Source organism: Bos indicus, chromosome 7 (assembly GCF_029378745.1).
Source record: "Bos indicus isolate NIAB-ARS_2022 breed Sahiwal x Tharparkar chromosome 7, NIAB-ARS_B.indTharparkar_mat_pri_1.0, whole genome shotgun sequence".
Lineage (NCBI taxonomy): Eukaryota > Metazoa > Chordata > Mammalia > Artiodactyla > Bovidae > Bos > Bos indicus.
Window position 1 is genome coordinate 26,458,812 of NC_091766.1, and position 18,486 is coordinate 26,477,297.

The window sequence follows — 18,486 nt, forward strand, 5'->3', positions numbered from 1 at the left end:
CTCCAGTGTTCTTGCCTGGAAAATCCCATGGACAGAAGAGCCTGGTAGGCTGCAGTCCGTGGGGTTGCTAAGAGTCGGACAAGACTGAGCGACTTCACTTTCACTTTTCACTTTCATACATTGGAAAAGGAAATGGCAACCCACTCCAGTATTCTTGCCTGGAGAATCCCAGGGATGGTGGAGCCTGATGGGCTGCCGTCTATGGGGTAGCACAGAGTCGGACACGACTGAAGCAACTTAGCAGCAGCAGCCTCAAATTTGCTGAGCTACTTCACTTTCACTTCACTTTCATGCATTGGAGAAGGAAATGGCAACCCACTCCAGTGTTCTTGCCTGGAGAATCCCAGGGACGGGGGAGCCTGGTGGGCTGCTGTCTATGGGGTAGCAGAGTCGGACATGACTGAAGCGACTTAGCAGCAGCAGCCTCAAATAAAATTATAAACCCATTTATAAATGGTTTATCCAAGCCCACCCAGTTGAGCGGTGGCCAAGTCAGTGTTATCATTCAGTTCTGTGGAGTCTTAAGCCCAGACATGATCAGAAGTTTCTAGTGCCTCCACGTTAGAGCAGAACTCTGTCTCTTTTTACTACTCAATACCAGCATCTCATCTCAGAAAGCAAAGATGTCCTTCTAGCTTTTTGTTGAGCCAAAATATTTGAATAAAATCATTTTTAATAATACCTATCTTAAGTGTTTTTCAGTGATCCAGCGGATGTTGGCAATTTGATCTCTGGTTCCTCTGCCTTTTTTAAAACCAGCTTGAACATCAGGAAGTTCACCGTTCACATATTGCTGAAGCCTGGCTTGGAGAATTTTGAGCATTACTTTACTAGCATGTGAGATGAGTGCAATTGTGTGGTAGTTTGAGCATTCTTTGGCATTGCCTTTCTTTGGGATTGGAATGAAAACTGACCTTTTCCAGTCCTGTGGCCACTGGGAGTTATCCAAATTTGCTGGCATATTGAGTGCAGCACTTTCACAGCATCATCTTTCAGGATTTGGAATAGCTCAACTGGAATTTCATCACCTCCACTAGCTTTGTTCGTAGTGATGCTTTCTTAGGCCTACTTCGACTGAGCGACTGATCTGATCTGATCTGAAGTGTCTCTAAGAGTCCTACACACAATAGTTAGAAAGCACAATTGCAAACTACATTCCACATGATATTCTAAGATTTCCTAAAGTGTATCATAAAGCATCAAACTTCTCTCAAGACATCTCAAAATGAATCAGTGAGATGGGGAGGGGAGGGATGATAGAAATGACAATGAAAAAAGGTCTACTTTGTGATTCAGACTTACAGCCATTTCATATTGTGAAAGCTCCTTAATAAGCCTTTCACTCTATGTACCAGAAAAGAACATGCTGGCCCCTTGAAAGTTGACTCAAGACTCTGGTGAGTTGCTGCAGGAAGCTTACATCTCTTTTCTCTTCTCTGATGACTCCCTGACTGATTTCCAAACAAACTTTTCTTGAAGAATTGTAACAAACATTGCAGCATCCAACCTTGAATCATCTTTCTATAACTTCTGCTTTCTCCTCAAGTGACTTTCATGTGGAGACTTGTGACAGGACAGAGGGACATAGTGAATGCTTCCCTGCTTACACAGGCCAAGACAGCAGCAGTGAGCATAAGGGAAGGATCCAAGACGCCACAGGCCTCAGTCTCCACAGGCCTCAGTCTCCACAGGCCTCAGTCTCCATCTCCGCAGGCTGCCATTAACAGATGCAAACCAACACTGGGAAAAGTAAATGGACTTCCAAGAAATGTTAAGTCTTACTTACGGACACACATTTCCCTGCTCTCGTAAAATCCAGGACAACACTGGGACTTGCGTCTGTACATAGTTTTTTCTCCATGTCGATAGGCGGTCCGATAACTGATTCTATATAGAGGTCAAAAAAAAAAACAATCACATCGTTACATCTTTTGATCTGCAGTTTGATTAGAAATCAAAAATTTATATTTTAATACAAAAAGCTATCAAACATGATATAGATATAAAAAACAAGGTCCTCCAAAATAATAAAGAAGAAACATGAGATATATTTTTTGAGCAATACTGTACTAACTCACCAATTTGCTAAGAATATACTGAATGGACATTTAAGTCCACCAGCACTTTTTGCAAGGAATCAGAAGCTTCATGTCTTCTCTACTTCACTTGAGATATTTCATAAGATATTGATCAGCTTCATATATATTACTTATCTAATCACTCATCATTTATCTATATAGGTTTTAGAGGAAGAATTTAGAGAAGTCCTTTAAAAATCTATGTTAGTGCATTTTTACCCTACTACAAAATAGGACACCAAAAATAAAGACCTTTACATACAACTCAAGCTTCATTCATTTACCAATCCATTTATATAACACATGTTTATTGAGCACTTACCATATTCCAGGCATTGGGGAAAGAGCTCACAGTGAGTGAAAGAATATAAAGCTCTTGCCCTCAAGAAATTTACATTCTACTGGGGAAGACAGACCTGTATAATTTAAGATATACACTCAACAAATAAATACATTATCAAATAATGGCTGGTAATGATTAAATGCTGTCAAAAAATAAAGCTTGAGTAAGGGAATAGATTGTGACATGAAGGAATGCTGGTTTAGTCACAGCAGTCAAGGAAAGTTTGTCCTAAGAAATAATAATGAGTGTGACATCATTTAGTGCAGCATAAATCAGCAGGTACCACATTCCACCCACAACCCAGATGACAAGTATTTTACTACTGAAATCAAGACAGTTTTCTTCCATCTTAACATGATTATTTAACACAGTGTTTTTGTTTTCTGTTTTCGCATTTATAGAAAAAATAAACATGCGGCTTATTTTTCTTAAATTTAATTCAAATTTAAGTTAGTCTAAATTAAATTCGATGTTCAAGTAGAAACATAGGCTAAGATAGAGTTTTTTTATATCTGGTGATATCCATATTTAAGAGTGTCTCCCCAGTTTTGCTCAACAGCTGGGTGACTTCAGCTAATCAAATGATGGTAACCAGTAGATGTTTTGTGTGTAAGTTCCTCGAGGGACAGACAATCTTTTTGTGTTTCCGTATCTCCTGCAGCTTGGAACATGGCTACAACAACCACCCACACTCAACAGCTATTCACTCTATGAATGGGCCCACTTTCTCAAGTGTTTAATATCTCTGACTGTGTCAGACTCCATTCCACTATGCCAAATAAATAAACACTTCTGAGTTTCCATTACCTGTGCCGCGTGCATTTAAACCAGTTCAGAATGTCGGTGCAGCTAGTGTAGTAAATTTGATCAAAGGGATGTGGATATGACTCTTGCACAGTCACAGAGTAGCTGAAAAGAAGAGAAAAGAGAAGCAGTCAGTATTTCTCTTACATTAATGATAGACTCTGTACCAAAAAACAGTCACTGGCTAAATTATCTGTACTTCCAACTCCACACTGACTTTTAACAGAATCTCCATGTTTTGATGGGTTTCTATGTGAACTTGAACCCTAAAAGTTCCAACATTAAAATATTTAAAACACAAGAGTTTATGCTATAAATTTCAAAAAATTCTCATTTACTATTCACCCAAAACTCCGATATCACTAAATTTAAAAGCATACTATTACAGGGACTTCCCTGGTGGTCCAGTGACCAAGACTCCATGATCCCAATGCAGGGGGCCTGGGTTCAATCGCTAGTCAGAGAACTAGATCCCATGTACTGCAACTAAGAGCCAAGGCAGCCAAATAAATATTTTTTAAAAATCACCACATATTTACCTGTAATTTTCAGTTCCATCCCACACCCTGTAGTCCAGGGATATCAAAACCTTTCAAAAAAAGTTTTCATCATAGGCCTCAATAAATAATACCCCTAGCTGAGCTGGTAAAGAATCTGCCTGCAATGCGGGAGACCTGGGTCAAGAAGATCCCGTGGAGAACAGATAGGCTACCCACTCCAGTATTCTGGCCTGGAGAATTCCATGGACTACAGTCCATGGGATCACAAAGAGTCAGACATGACTGAGCAATTTTCCATTCAAAAATTAAATAAGTGTAATCAGCAAATCTGAGTACATTTTGCTACTGATTTTGGAAAAATACTGATTTTGGAAAGTATATTTCTCTGGAACTTCAAATGATTTTTTTCTTGCACCTGCCCTATCTTCAGGTAATGGAAGAATATATGCAGCCTCTACATAGAAGCTACAAAGAAGCCTTTAAACCTGATTCTAAACAAACTGCTGAGACAGTTAGCCTGAAATAATCATACTAACAACCAGACGCTACTTAAACAGTCTGTTTTCCAATATATTTTCATTAATAGATTCTTGTAAGAGTAAAAACATGCAATCCAATGGGTCTAAGAATGTGGCTGAAAAGATCCAAAAAATATAAAGAATATTCCTTGTTCAATTCCTTACTTTATTTCAAAGCAGTCTATTGCATGCCCAAGAGCTTAAATTTCTTGCCCACAGGAAAATCTGGAGAATTCCCTTTCCAAAACAATCTGTTTTCTATTTGTTAGCAGTCTCATAAAGATTTCCACTAAAATCTTTAATTCATGCTAACAACAATAACAACAAAAGCCACAATCATGGACTCGCTTGGTGCAGATCAATAGGCCAAGTTCATTAAGAAGAGCTATGGACTGCAGAAAGTATGGAAGGAATGGGGTTAAAATTTCTACATGAATAAATTCAGGTTAGATAAAGAAAAGAGACTCTTGATTTGAAAGCTAAGCTGTACTGGCCTTACACACAGTACTATTTCTTTCTCCAAGTGGTCTCTCTCAGTCATCATGAGACATCCATGAACTCATCATACTGTTTGAACTCTGTGTATTTGGGACATTGCAACTTGATTTCTAGGTAAATTTAGGGATCCTCCACAGGTCTGAGGCAAATGTAGTAGGTCCTTGTGAAAAGACCACTGGATTAGAAGAAGGCAAGATTATTCGCCTCCTGATCTGATACTGAGAACTTGGCTGACCTTCAGGGGAGAATCTCACTTCCCTCGATTTATCACGTCGTAAAACAATGGGCTAAGAGATGTTCTTGAAGATCCCTTCCCACTGACTTCTGCATTTCTAACATACATTTCACATAACTACTTCCTTCTACTCCAGCAGATGACACCCACAAGAACAGGTTCAGACGAGCATCAAGGATGCAATCACCTACATCTCTGATATAACTCCTTTTGGGTAAACCAATAGGTCTCTGTTAAAATATAAATTGTCTTGGAATGAAATATCACATCAAGCTATTCAGATTTCCTTCAGACCCCCAGCAGTGTCCTGAGGTTTGTTGTGGTTGTTGTGCTTTAGTAACTAAGTCGTGTCTGACTCTTTGTGCCTCCATGGACTGTAACCCACCAGGCTCTGTGGGATTTCTGTGGGATTTCCCAGGCAACAATACTGGAGTAGGTTGCCATTTCCTTTTCCAGGGGATCTTCCCAACCCAGGGATCAAACCTGTGTCTCCTGCATTGGCGGGCAGATTCTTTACCACTGAGCCACCTGGGAAGCATCCTGAAGCTCATGTTGATGCAAATTCTAAGCCTTTCTTCACCAGTTCTTTTCCCTCCCAATCCAGAGTCCCTTGGATGACAAGGAGATCAAATGAGTCCATCCTAAAGGAAATCAACCCTGAATATTCACTGGAAGGACTGATGCTAAAGCTGAAGCTGCAGCACTTTGGCCATCTGATACGAAGAACCAACTCATTGGAAAAGACCCTGATGCTATGAAAGATAAAAGGCAGGAGGAGAAGGGGATTATAGAGGATGAGGTGGTTGGATGGCATCAGTGACTCAATGGAGATGAGTCTGAGCAAGCTCCAGGAGATGGTGAAGGACAGGGAAGCCTGGTGTGCCATAGTCCTTGGGATGGCAAAGAGTCGGACACAACTGAGTGACTGAACAACAAACCAACAGCTTGCAAATAAATGAATCTTGAGACCTGAGCGCTATTTCTCCATTTCATTTCTAGCAGAGAGAATGTGCTCTGTGTGTGGACCTGCCATCTAGGCAGTCTCACATTCAGTTCAGTTCAGTCGCTCAGTCGTGTCCAATTCTTTGCAATACCATGAATTGCAGCACGCCAGGCCTCCCTGTCCATCACCAACTCCTGGAGTTCACTCGAACTCATGTCTATTGAGTTGGTGATGCCATCCAGCCATCTCATCTTTTGTCATCCCCTTCTCCTGCTGCCCCCAATCCTTCCCAGCATCAGGGTCTTTCTTTTCCAATGAGTCAACTCTTCTATGAGGTGACCAAAGTATTGGAGTTTCAGTTTTAGCATCAGTCCTTCAAATGAACACCCAGGACTGATCTCCTTTAGGATGGACTGGTTGGATCTCCTTGCAGTCCAAGGGACTCTCAAGAGTCTTCTCCAACACCACAGGTCAAAAGCATCAATTCTTTGGCTCTCAGCCTTCTTCAAAGTCCAACTCTCACATCCATACATGACCACTGGAAAAAACATAGCCTCGACTAGACGGACCTTTGTTGGCAAAGTAGTATCTCTGCTTTTGAATATGCTATCTAGGTTGGTCATAACTTTCCTTCCAAGGAGTAAGCGTCTTTTAATTTCATGGCTGCAGTCACCATCTGCAGTGATTTTGGAGCCCTAAAGTCTGACACTGTTTCCACTGTTTCCCCATCTATTTCCCATGAAGTGATGAGACCAGATGCCATGATCTTCGTTTTCTGAATGTTGAGCTTTAAGCCAACTTTTTCACTCTCCTCTTTCACTTTCATCAAGAGGCTTTTTAGTTCCTCTTCACTTTCTGCCATAAGGGTGGTGTCATCTGCATATCTGAGGTTATTGATATTTCTCCCAGCAGTCTTGATTCCAGCTTGTGCTTCTTCCAGCCCAGCGTTTCTCATGATGTACTCTGCATATAAGTTAAACAAGCAGGGTGACAATATACAGCCTTGATGTACTCCTTTTCCTATTTGGAACCAGTCTGTTGTCCCATGTCCAGTTCTAACTGTTGCTTCCTGACCTGCATACAGGTTTCTCAAGAGGCAGGTCAGGTGGTCTGGTATTCCCATCTCTTTCACAATTTTCCACAGTTTATTGTGATCCACACAGTCAAAGGCTTTGGCATAGTCAATAAAGCAGAAATAGATGTTTTTCTGGAACTCTCTTGCTTTTTTGATGATCCAGCGGATGTTGGCAATTTGATCTCTGGTTCCTCTGCCTTTTCTAAAACCAGCTTGAACATCTGGAATTTCATGGTTCATGTATTGCTGAAGCCTGGCTTGGAGAATTTTGAGCATCACTTTACTAGCGTGTGAGATGAGTGCAATTGTGCGGTGGTTTGAGCATTCTTTGGCATTGCCTTTCTTTGGGATTGGAATAAAAACGGACCTTTGCCAGTCCTGTGGCCACTGCTGAGTTTTCCAAACTTGCTGGCATATTGAGTGCAGCATTTTCACAGCATCATCCTTCAGGATTTGAAATAGCTCAACTGGAATTCCATCACCTCCACTAGCTTTGTTTGTAGTGATGCTTCCTAAGGCCCACTTGACTTCACATTCCAGGATGTCTGGCTCTAGGTGAGTGATCACACCATCATGATTATCTGGGTCGTGAAGATCTTTTTTGTATAGTTCTTTTGTGTATTCTTGCCACCTCTTCTTAATATCTTCTGCTTCTGTTAGTCATCCTAAAGGATATCAGTCCTGGGTATTCATTGGAAGGACTGATATTGAAGCTGAAACTCCAATACTTTGGCCACCTGATGAGAGCTGACTCATTGGAAAAGACCCTGATGCTGGGAAAGACTGAAGGCAAGAGAAGAAGGGGATGACAGGGTATGAGATGGTTGGATGGCATCACTGACTTGATGGACATGGGTTTGGGTGGACTCTGGGAGTTGGTGATGGACAGGGAGGCCTGGCATGCTGCGGTTCATGGGGTCACAAATAGTCAGACACGACTGAGCGACTGAACTGAACTGAACTAAATTAGTGTGTTAGAACTACATCTGATGCAGTATTCCCATAATTTCACATGCTATGTTATAGTGTTAAGATCCAAATGCCTTGGAGTGCAAAAGCAATAATCAACTAAAGGACCTTGCCCAAACACTCGCCATTGCATATGATGGAGGAGCTGACTCCATAAGCAAATGTGAAAAGTGTTTTCACTAATTTCTTGCAGCCTGGAAAGTTTCCTCAATAAGAAAAAATGTTAAAGCATATGAATTTCCTCTTCTGGACATTTACTGCTCATTAATAGCTTACATTTGCAGGATGTTTCTCTGCTTTTAGGATACAAAAAAGCTCTTCTCTATAAAAGGGTAATTAAACCATTAAGGGTTCCAATTCAACAAAGATTTATTAAATAAATTCTATGTAATTCTCAAAGGGCTCTTAAAAGAGGCCAGCCTGTAAAAGCTAAAATAACATGCTTTTACTTTAACAGAGAAATATATACATTTCGGGGGAAATCAAACCATAAAATTTACCATGGTTGAGTATTTCTCTTCAGTCTTGACACTTTTCATTAGAATTATTCATAGTCTCAAACTTAATGAATAACAGCTAAATATAAATTACTTTTCACATTGATCAGATACTGAGGTTTCCACTCAAATTTAAAGGAGAATGATTCTGAGCCTCTTCACCCCAAATTTCCTTTCTGTTCTTTTTCATACATTCTTTTTCTTTTCGAAACAATCTCTGCTTTTTATTTCTCATTTTTAATGATATTATAATCACACCAGAAAATCTGGAAAACAAATCTTTAAGAAGAAAGGGAGAAAATTGAATAACTCTTACCTAATTACCCATAGCATTTTCCTGCACTTCTCTTACCGTCCCTAGGGGGTTTTAGCTTTTAGCTTTAGTTTAGCTTTTTTCGCTTTTATATGTTCATACTCATGCTAGCCACATAATTTTAAGTCTACTTTTTGAATTTAAGGGTATGTCATAAGCATTTTTCCCTGTTAGTAAATAGTCTTCAAATTATGACTGCCAAATACTTGTAACTACACCTGATTTGCTCAGTACCCACTTATCATTAGACAATCAAGTTGTCCTTTTCCAAGGGACCACTTTCTGGAAGCTGTGTGCTCACACCTTGAAGGCAAATGTCTCTGAGAACTGGAGGGCATCCCCTGCTCCTTAGCACTACTTCTTTGGATAATACCTGGGTTGGTGTTTGAACTCAGTTAGTACCCCGGCTAACAGTCCACACAGCCATGTTCATCTGCGCTGCTCTTAAAGTCACAGAATGGGAAGGGATCTTCTTGATTGTCTAGTCCAGAGGTCCCCAACCTTTCTGGTACTAGGGACCAGTTTCGTGGAAGACAATTCTTCCACAGACTGGGATGGGGGCGGGGAGGGGGGAAGGTTAGGGGATGATTCAAGAGCATTACATTAATTGTGCACTTTATTTCTATTATTATTACATCAGCTCCACCTCAGATCATCAGGCTTTAGATCCTGGAGTTTGGGGACCCCTGTTCTAGTCCAACCCCATTTTGATCACAAATAAGCCACACTGAGCTCCTAGTACTAGTGGTCAGTCTAGAGCCAGCACTTTAACACCAAGACCCCCAGACACCATCCTGTACCTCTGCTGCCTCTCAGATATCATAGAACATCGAAAGCTTCTAAAGCAAGCAGTGAAACTGTGGTATAAAAACTGCAGGTCCCAACTCTACACTATTTTCAGGCTCAAGATGCAAAACCTTTTATTTCCTGCTTGTTTGTTTCATCTTCTCAAACACACTGAAAACATATCATCACCATGATTTTAACCTATTAAGTATTATTTGGGGAGGAACCCCAGCAAGATTTAATTTAAGGTCAAAGAACAGGGTAGGGGAAGCCATCATCACTTGGACTCATTCCAAAGTGGTTAATTACATTTTATCTGCCGAAATTATCCTGTTACTTTAATCAAATATGGTAATAATTATCATTTCTTATCTCTGCTCACTTCAGGAATGCAGCTTCAATTATTACCACTCCTGTGTCCCACCCCCAAGGGATTGGGCAGAGAATGGTTTATCTTCATTTGTGTCTTCTTTAGAAGAAACCCTCATAGGTGGAAATACTTAAACTCACACAACAGGGAAAGGAGATGGGGAGAAGGGACAGATGATTCATGGAGTTATTCATTTTCCAAAGGGATGCTGTTCAGAATTTCTCTAATAACAAGTATCTCTTATGTATTTTAAATGATTTGATTCTCCTTAATTTTACTTTGGGCTTCCCTGACATCTCGGTTGATAAAGAATCCGCCCGCAATGCAGGAGACCCCGCTTCGGTTCCTGTACCGGGAAGATCCTCTGGAGAGGGATAGGCTACCCACTCTAGTATTCTTGGGCTTTCCTTGTGACTCAGATGGTAAAGAATCTGCCTGCAATGCGGGAGACCTGGGTTCAATCTCCAAGTTGGGAAGAGCCTCTGGAGAAGGGAAAGGCTACCCACTCCAGTATTCTGGCCTGGAGAATTCCATGGACTATACAGTCCAAGTTCATTTCAGTTTTTGAAAATATAGGAGAATCTGTCACCTGCACCTTTATCTTATAAAACAAATCCTACTCTTCTTTAACCTTTCTTCAAAGAATCGTTATCTAGCCGTGTAACAGAAAATTTATCAATGAGAAGATCGTAGCTGTCAACTTTTTCTTTTTAGTAGTACATAGCAAAAACATAGGCAGGAGAAAAATCTCCATCATTTCCCTATTGTTTCACACTGAATTTCCTTCCCCATTAGTATTTTCTCAGTTACTCCAATCACTTGTACAACAGTGAAATTATGTTAGGTTTAGAGTCTCCCCGGCTCACCACAACTACAGAAAGCCCACAGGCAGCAACAAAGACCCAGAACAGCCAAAAATAAATAAATTCATTCATTTGTTAAAAAAAGAGACTCATGCAAGACTCATGCAAGATCATTGGACTCCTCCATTGGAAAAAAAAGGGTTATTCTAAGCCAGTACCCTTTCTTATATTTAATAAGGCCTTTTTGTCCATGACAATTATAAGATAGGGCAATGTAAAAAACAAACCAGAGGAAGTGTATTTTTCATGTTTTATTTAAATGAAAAGTTAAACATTCATCTAGGCCCGTATTTCAAATTGATCTTATCAACACAACGTGACAAAACCACACGAATCTCTTCCCTGTCACATCAACTCTCTTCCTTTTATCTTTCCATATGTGATCACCGACCCAGGAGACGTGAGTTTGAGCAAACTCCAGGAGATAGTGAAGGACAGGGAAACCTGGTGTGCTGCAGTTCATGGGGTCACGAAGAGTCAAACACGACTTAGCAACTCAACAACAGTGTCCAATGACACGCCCACTCTTCCACACAGCAGGTTCTAAACCTCAGCCTTTTCTGCCTCTTTCACATCCATAGTTAATGTATTACCAAGATCTCTTGATTTTTATTTCACAGTACCTAACAAATTTGATTTTTTTCTCCCATTTCAAAACTATCATCCTCCAAGAAGCTCAACTACCAATGGACTCTCCCTTTTCTAAATTTGATATGTTCCTAATTCATGTATTCATCAATTCATTTTTATTATTATAACCCCACCTATTATGTACTTTGCTGGCGAAATGTTTTATGGGAAGGTCTATGAAAATTATAAAGATAATAGGCATTCCCTCCCCTTAAATTCTGTATAATATAGTTAATATCAAATATATATAACTTTATTACATATACATATTTCCACTTAAAGTTTCATAATGATAGAAGACTCTATTGATCAATCAGGAGAATACATTTTGTTACCCTGCCATAATACTGCCAGCAGAGATGGGGGTGAGCCCTCACTGAAAACTAACACTGTGAATGAGGAATCAGTGTGCCCTAGAATAATTCAGCTGCCATGCTGGAAAAATTCTGAGCTTTGAGCATCCTTCCAGTGGGTGACACAGTGACTGGGATGTATGCTCTGTGCTGTACTCTTCTTGGTACTGAGGGTGACAGGAAAAAGAGGCTAAGAGTTTAATGTCACTGCATTTACAGCTATTACAACTACATACTACTCTCTAGTACTTGACACCTTCTATTTGTTTGAAAAATCTGCAAATGCAATGTTCATTTTGGATAAAGAAACATGTCCACACTTTTTTTAGGAAGATAAGTAACAGAGTGAACTGCATTTGACTGCACTTCAGTATCACTAGATAGTTTGTGCTATTTCTGTATTCCAAAAAGGACTGTAAGTTTACCCAGATCTGGAGACTACATCATTTGCTTTCATATAATGTAGGCAATCTTGCCCTCCTCCTGTATTGTATCAACGCTAGACTTACTGGGTACAGTCCTTAGTGGTCTGCATGGCACTGGTTTCAAACTACCTTCCATCCTAGAACGCCTGCCAATCACTGTCATCCACTGGTCTTATTCAAGTCTTCAAGGACATCTCAAGTGACACCACTTCCATGCAGCCTAGCCAGTTACTCCAGAAATCAAGTTTTTCCTTTCAGGTCACCTACCACACAACTTTTTATGCCATCCATTTCAACGCTCTAGGACATTATTCCACACCATCTTCACTGCTCTCTCATTGATTCCCATGCGTAAGTAGGAACTCCACCATAATCCATATGTCCATAAGTTCAGCTCCACCAAATCATTGCAAATAGATACAGAGCAAAGGTAAGACCTCAAGGAGATCATTTTAATTGATCTATGAATCTATAATGTTTTCCCCTATTTTACAAATACACCTCTGTTAGAATTAATATCTCAAGCTTAATATACATAACATATACTCTCTAACGGAGAAGGCAATGGCACCCCACTCCAGTACTCTTGCCTGGAAAATCCCATGGACGGAGGAGCCTGTTAGGCTGCAATCCATGGGGTCGCTAAGAGTTGGACATGACTGAGCGACTTCACTTTCACTTTTCACTTTCATGCACTGGAGAAGGAAATGGCAACCCACCCCAGTGTTCTTGCCTGGAGAATCCCAGGGACGGGGGAGCCTGGTGGGCTGCCGTCTATGGGGTCGCACAGAGTCGGACACGACTGAAGTGACTTAGCATAGCATAGCATAGCATACTCTCTAAGACCAAGGTGAATTATACCATCTAATTTATTACATATAATGAAAGATTTTTACATGAAATCAATTTTATAATCTCTTCTCAGATTCTAATTTTATATGTTGTACTGATATTGATAGCATACAAAGGAATCTATCAGAAATTATTTCTCAGACTATTGAGAAATATTATTTCTCAAAACTATTACCTTTCCCAGTGGCTGCACACATTGGGATCTTCAAGGTTTAGAGATGATGCCATCCTGATCCAGTGGCATAACAATAAACAGATAAAGCCCGAACATGAGTTCGAGGAAATAACCATTGTTCCTGAAGAACAACCTACGAGAAAAAGAAATTCAAATTAAAAATGCATTAAAATGACCCCCAAAGAATTCTTTTCAGTACGGTAACTATAAAGTGCCAATTGTCACTAGGGCTGAAACATGAATAATGAGTCTTAGATTTAAATAGATGGGTCACCAGCTTTCATGGTCCAGGAGAGAGAGATATTTCTTATGTTGTTAGGATGGCCACTATTTTGTAAATTACTAAAAAGTGCAAATCATCATTAATTGCCACTATAACAAAAGACCTTCTCATCCATGCCAACTGACATTAAAGGAATCTACCAGAACAACTCAAGGCAACACAGGCTTCCAGATTCTCTCAGCAGGCATATTTCCCTTCTGGAAGGAGAGGGCACACAGAGAAATCTGGCCTCCTTTGTCCTAGAGGATAAATAATGGAACAGAAGGTCCATTGACTCAAGAGAGAGGCACCTCAGGCTTAAACTGAGGGTCATTCAGTAATTCATTCGATGTTCACTGAATGGCCACTCTATCCTAGGCACCGTGCAAACACGGCACATAAAACACAGATCTAGTTCTTGTTCCTGCCCACTACGATCTTTATAATTTAGTAATCGTGACACACATTTCTTATATTTAGTGCTTCTGTCCCACCATCTGCTGAACAGAAACTAAACCAGTTGTTTTATAGAGGTTTCTACATAGGTGTACAGATAAAAAGTGTAAAGCTGTTTGGAGGTCAGTATTAGAAAAAAATGAACCTGGTATTATTGTTGAGAGGAGGAAAGACCAAAAGAGGAAAAACAAATAGCAACACATCTACAAAAGAGTTGGGCCCACAAAGGAGATAGAAGAGGAAGGAGAATGTTCAAGGCAGAGGGGACAGAGGTGAGGGAAGATCAGGCACACTTAATGAGCTCAAATTAGCTCAGCTGGAGAAAGATATGGGGTGGGGGGCACATCACCATGGATTTTATAAGACATGGCAAAGGATGTGAACCTCATCCAAGGATTACAGAGAGCTAGGGAAGGGTGCAGGGTGACATTAGAAATCTTACTGGCTGCAGGGGGAGCATGAACTGCAGGTGCAGACTATTAGAGGGAGGTCAGGTGAGAGGCAACTGAGGGTGAAATACGGAAGTAACACTGGGGTTGCAGGGAACTGAGGGAATCTGGGAGTTTTTCAGGAGGTGAAATGGACAGGATTTGGTGACTGAATGTGGGAGTCAGAGCAAGGAGGGACGCCTGTTAGAGCCCCTTGAGTGGCGGGTGAGCCACTCATGGAGATGGAAGCACAGGAGCTCTCTTCCTGAGAGGCAGGGCAGGGCCATGGTGGGGGAAACTTGGCACTTAATGAGGAGGAAAAGTTTGTCTCACTATATAAAATGGCTTCATATAATAATTATAAAAATAGACATGGAATTAGAAATAGCTGATCCAGGACCTCCCTGGCAGTTCAGTGGTTAAGAATCGGCGCTTCCAATGCAAGGGGTGGGCAGTGCAGGGGGAGAGGGGAGGGTTGATTCCTAGTCAGGGACGTAAGATCCCACATGCCACGCAACTCCCTCCAAAAAGGTGATCCATTTGCAAATTAAAAAGCAAGCAAGCATTAGCCTTCTTGTTGGTAAACCAGTGAAACTAGTAAAAATGGACCAGATTATGGGCCCAGCAGTTACTTTCTGGGTGAGAGCTGGCATTCTGAAAAGTTAGGCTAACTTTCCACACCATGAGGTTACCAGGTTTTAGTATCTGGGGACAATATTTATTGAGTGATAATCTTGGGGTTTTAAAAGGCCAGTTTATCTTAAATAAGTAATAAACAACCATACAGGCAAACACTGAACCTTAGGTAACAGTTTATCCTTCAAATTCAAGAAAACAGAACAATGAAGAAACATTAAATTCTTTAAAATCAAAACTGTTTATAAGCACAAGTATATATAGCGTATTAGTACTGTAGCCCACCAGGCACCTCTGTCTATGGGATTTCCCAGGCAAGAATACTGGAGTGGGTTGCCATTTCCTTCTCCAGTTATGACAGGTTATCTATCTCTGATCCACAAAGGCTAAAATGAAAGAAAATGTTTGATTTGGAATATGGATAAATGTCATGAATTCACAGGATAATTAAAATATAGTGTAAGCCACTATGAGAAGCAGTAAAATCTTTAAAAGGGGGATTCTAATCATCACGAAGTAATTCCAACATACAAAGCATAAATGACTAGCCAAAATATGGCTTATAAATTAATTCAAATCACAGATGTTTCTCACAGGCTAATCATCATGAAGTTGTAAAATCTGAAGCTTAATGTTATATAATTACAGAAGCTATTCTGCTTAACAGGAATAAATAAAAAGTAATAATGATGGTGATGATAAACAACAAGAGCTAACATTTCCTGACCGGTTACTGTGCGCTAGGCACAGTACTGAACCTTTCATGTGAATTATCTATTTAATCCATGCAGTAACTTAAGTAGGCATTTTTACCATCCCCATTTCACAGCTGAAGACACATCATATATTGTAATGTTTTCTTCATCCATCAAAAAAGTAATCCTTTCATATACTAGATTTGGTTGTAACAAACAAGCATGGCAAATATCTCTGTCTCATTGCCTTATCTATACCAGATAAATATTCTGTTTCAACGAAGTATGAAGTATGCACCTTAACTTTCATCCTTTTCTCGGAGACAAAACAAGAGCCAGTCAGCAGTAATCTGCCATCCACTCACAAACAATTATCCCAAATTGGAAAGTTTATATCCTGAGTCACCATCTCAGCCTCAACCCATCCATTTCCCAATTAGAAATGTTTAGTCTGTACAAAGTTGGAAACTGCTGGAAGCAATGAACCAAACTGCCAAGAAAAGGGAAGAGTCTGTTCTCTTTGAATGCAAAAAATGTTAGCGTTAATTTGGTATCTCTTTTTGCTTTGCACTTGATGCACTGCCCTGTGAAGGCTTTAACCTTTCTACAGGGATGTCAGAGAAAAAAAAGAAAAAGCAGAATTTGGTCATCTCCTTAGTGCTTCTGAAATTCAGCACAGAGAAAAATCAAACTGCATTGCAAAGTTGCTGGTGGTGTTCATGGAAGGGAAAATATCAGTACATTTATAACAAAAGTGAATATATATAGCTCAGCCTTATTCCTGAAGGATTTTCCAAATCAAAATTAGAAAATTAACTGAGTTTTAGAACAATCTACATTAAAGTATATAACGTTCCAAGCAAAAAAATTGCTAGATCAAGAAGGGAAGGTGCAAATTCACACAAAGTGATTAAAATCACTTGAGCAAACAATTCAAATATTATACATGGTAGAGGGAGAAGACATTTCACAAACGTGCCAATGAGCTATAAAGGAGTGTAGAAATGCAACATTTCCCTGTATTCAGAAACATGGGCGGTCCTTCCTTTTGTTTGTCTTGTCACTGATAGGCGATCAAAACAGGTGGATAGGGCATCTCATATACTCTCTCCCTATTTGATTTGTTTTCTTTCATAGGCTTTGAGGAGTAAATGTGTGTACCTTTCTGTCTTTGTGTCTACCCTGAAGGAAGAAAGTTCTATGAACGTTTTTCTTCATTTCTCTTTTAAACTGTATCATCTTGTCTGAGACTATAATCTTTCCACTTTAGGGTGTGCATGAAAACAAAATACAATCCTTTAAAAATTGCATTAGTTCAATTGAAAAAAAAAAAAGGCAACACAGATATGTTTTCTTGGAACAAACATTTTAAAAATATTCAAAACTCTAAATTGGGTGTTAAACTACCCCTACCTACCCAGGCTTTGCCTTCAAATAACGTTCCTTGTGGTTACGTTTAACAAAATTTTAAACATAAAAAAATAGTCATTTGCATGAACCCCCTAGTGTCAAACTTGATTGCATTCCATATCATTCACTTAATTATGATGGAAAAATCAAAACAGAAAATCAGTACAACTGATTAGCATTGCTAAGTGCTCCTGTTAGAAAGAGGAAACACAGCAGGCAGAGTTAACTCTTACCACCTACTCTGAAGGCAGGCTTTGCCCATTCTGATACAAAAACCGCAGTAAACAATCAGGTTGAATAAAATCATCACAATGGATGAGTCTGCGTTGTGATGACAGGGAGCAGTTTCTCTATCGGTGTGTTAGGGAGAAATAAATAACAGAGCGTTGACTTGCTAATTTATTTTAGCAACAACAGAAGGATAAATGATTCCAAACAATTCTTTCTGGCTTGAAAATCTATCTCCTTGCGAGAAACATTAAGTGCACACATAGAAATAATGTGGGGGCCCTCACCCAGTGTTTTTTCAAGCTCACTACTGCAAGAAGATCCAACCAGTCCATTCTGAAGGAGACCAGTCCTGGGTGTCCTTTGGAAGGAATGATGCCAAAGCTGAAACTCCAGTACTTTGGCCACCTCATGCGAAGAGTTGACTCATTGGAAAAGACTCTGATGCTGGGACGGATTAGGGGCAGGAGGAGAAGAAGACGACAGAGGATGAGATGGCTGGATGGCATCACTGACTTGATGGATGTGAGTCTAAGTGAACTCCAGGAGTTGGTGATGGACAGGGAGGCCTGGCGTGCTGCAGTTCATGGTGTTGCAAAGAGTCGGACACGACTGAGCTGAACTGAGTGACTCTAAAATGCTCTTGTAGTTCTCTAGATGAAGTGATTTATTACAAACAGCCACATTCTCATAATTTCACACCCCTCCCCCAGGGTACCAAAGAGCCACCTAGTCCACTGATCACCGTATCATGTTATCTACAAGTGTTAAAAGTGTTAGCTGCTCAGTTGTGTCCAACTCTGTGAAACCCCATGGACTGTAGCCCACCAGGCTCCTCTGTCCATGAAATTCTCCAGGCAAGAATATTGGTGTGGTTAGCTATTTCCTTCTCCAGGGGATCTTCCCAATGCAGGGATTGAATCTGGGTCTCCCACATTACAGGCAGATTCTTTACCATCTGAGCTACCAGGGAAGCCCTCATGTTATCTATAAAGGATGTATTAACTTTACCTTGAACCACACAGAAAGGCTGCACAGATGAGCTGTGTTCTTCCTGGAGCTCTGAGCCTGTGAATAGCATATCAGAGGTCCAGCTTCAGGGTATTTAAGATGTCAAAAGAGTAATGCTTGCCCGGTTGCCCCA

The 18,486-nt window shown here is 40.2% G+C and overlaps 1 protein-coding gene across 3 annotated transcripts in view; it reads right to left on the reverse strand.

The window, feature by feature from the left end:
• MEGF10 (multiple EGF like domains 10) overlaps positions 1-18,486 on the reverse strand; it is a 269,210-nt gene that overhangs the window by 118,412 nt on the left and 132,312 nt on the right. For all 3 annotated transcript variants that reach the window (XM_070793223.1, XM_019964614.2, XM_019964615.2), the window contains 3 exons: positions 13,228-13,360; positions 3,229-3,330; positions 1,787-1,887 (listed from right to left, as the gene is read on the reverse strand). In XM_070793223.1, the coding sequence (XP_070649324.1) occupies positions 1,787-1,887; positions 3,229-3,330; positions 13,228-13,343 (319 nt within the window). In that variant the 5' untranslated portion in view covers positions 13,344-13,360. The remainder of the gene's footprint in view (positions 1-1,786; positions 1,888-3,228; positions 3,331-13,227; positions 13,361-18,486) is intronic.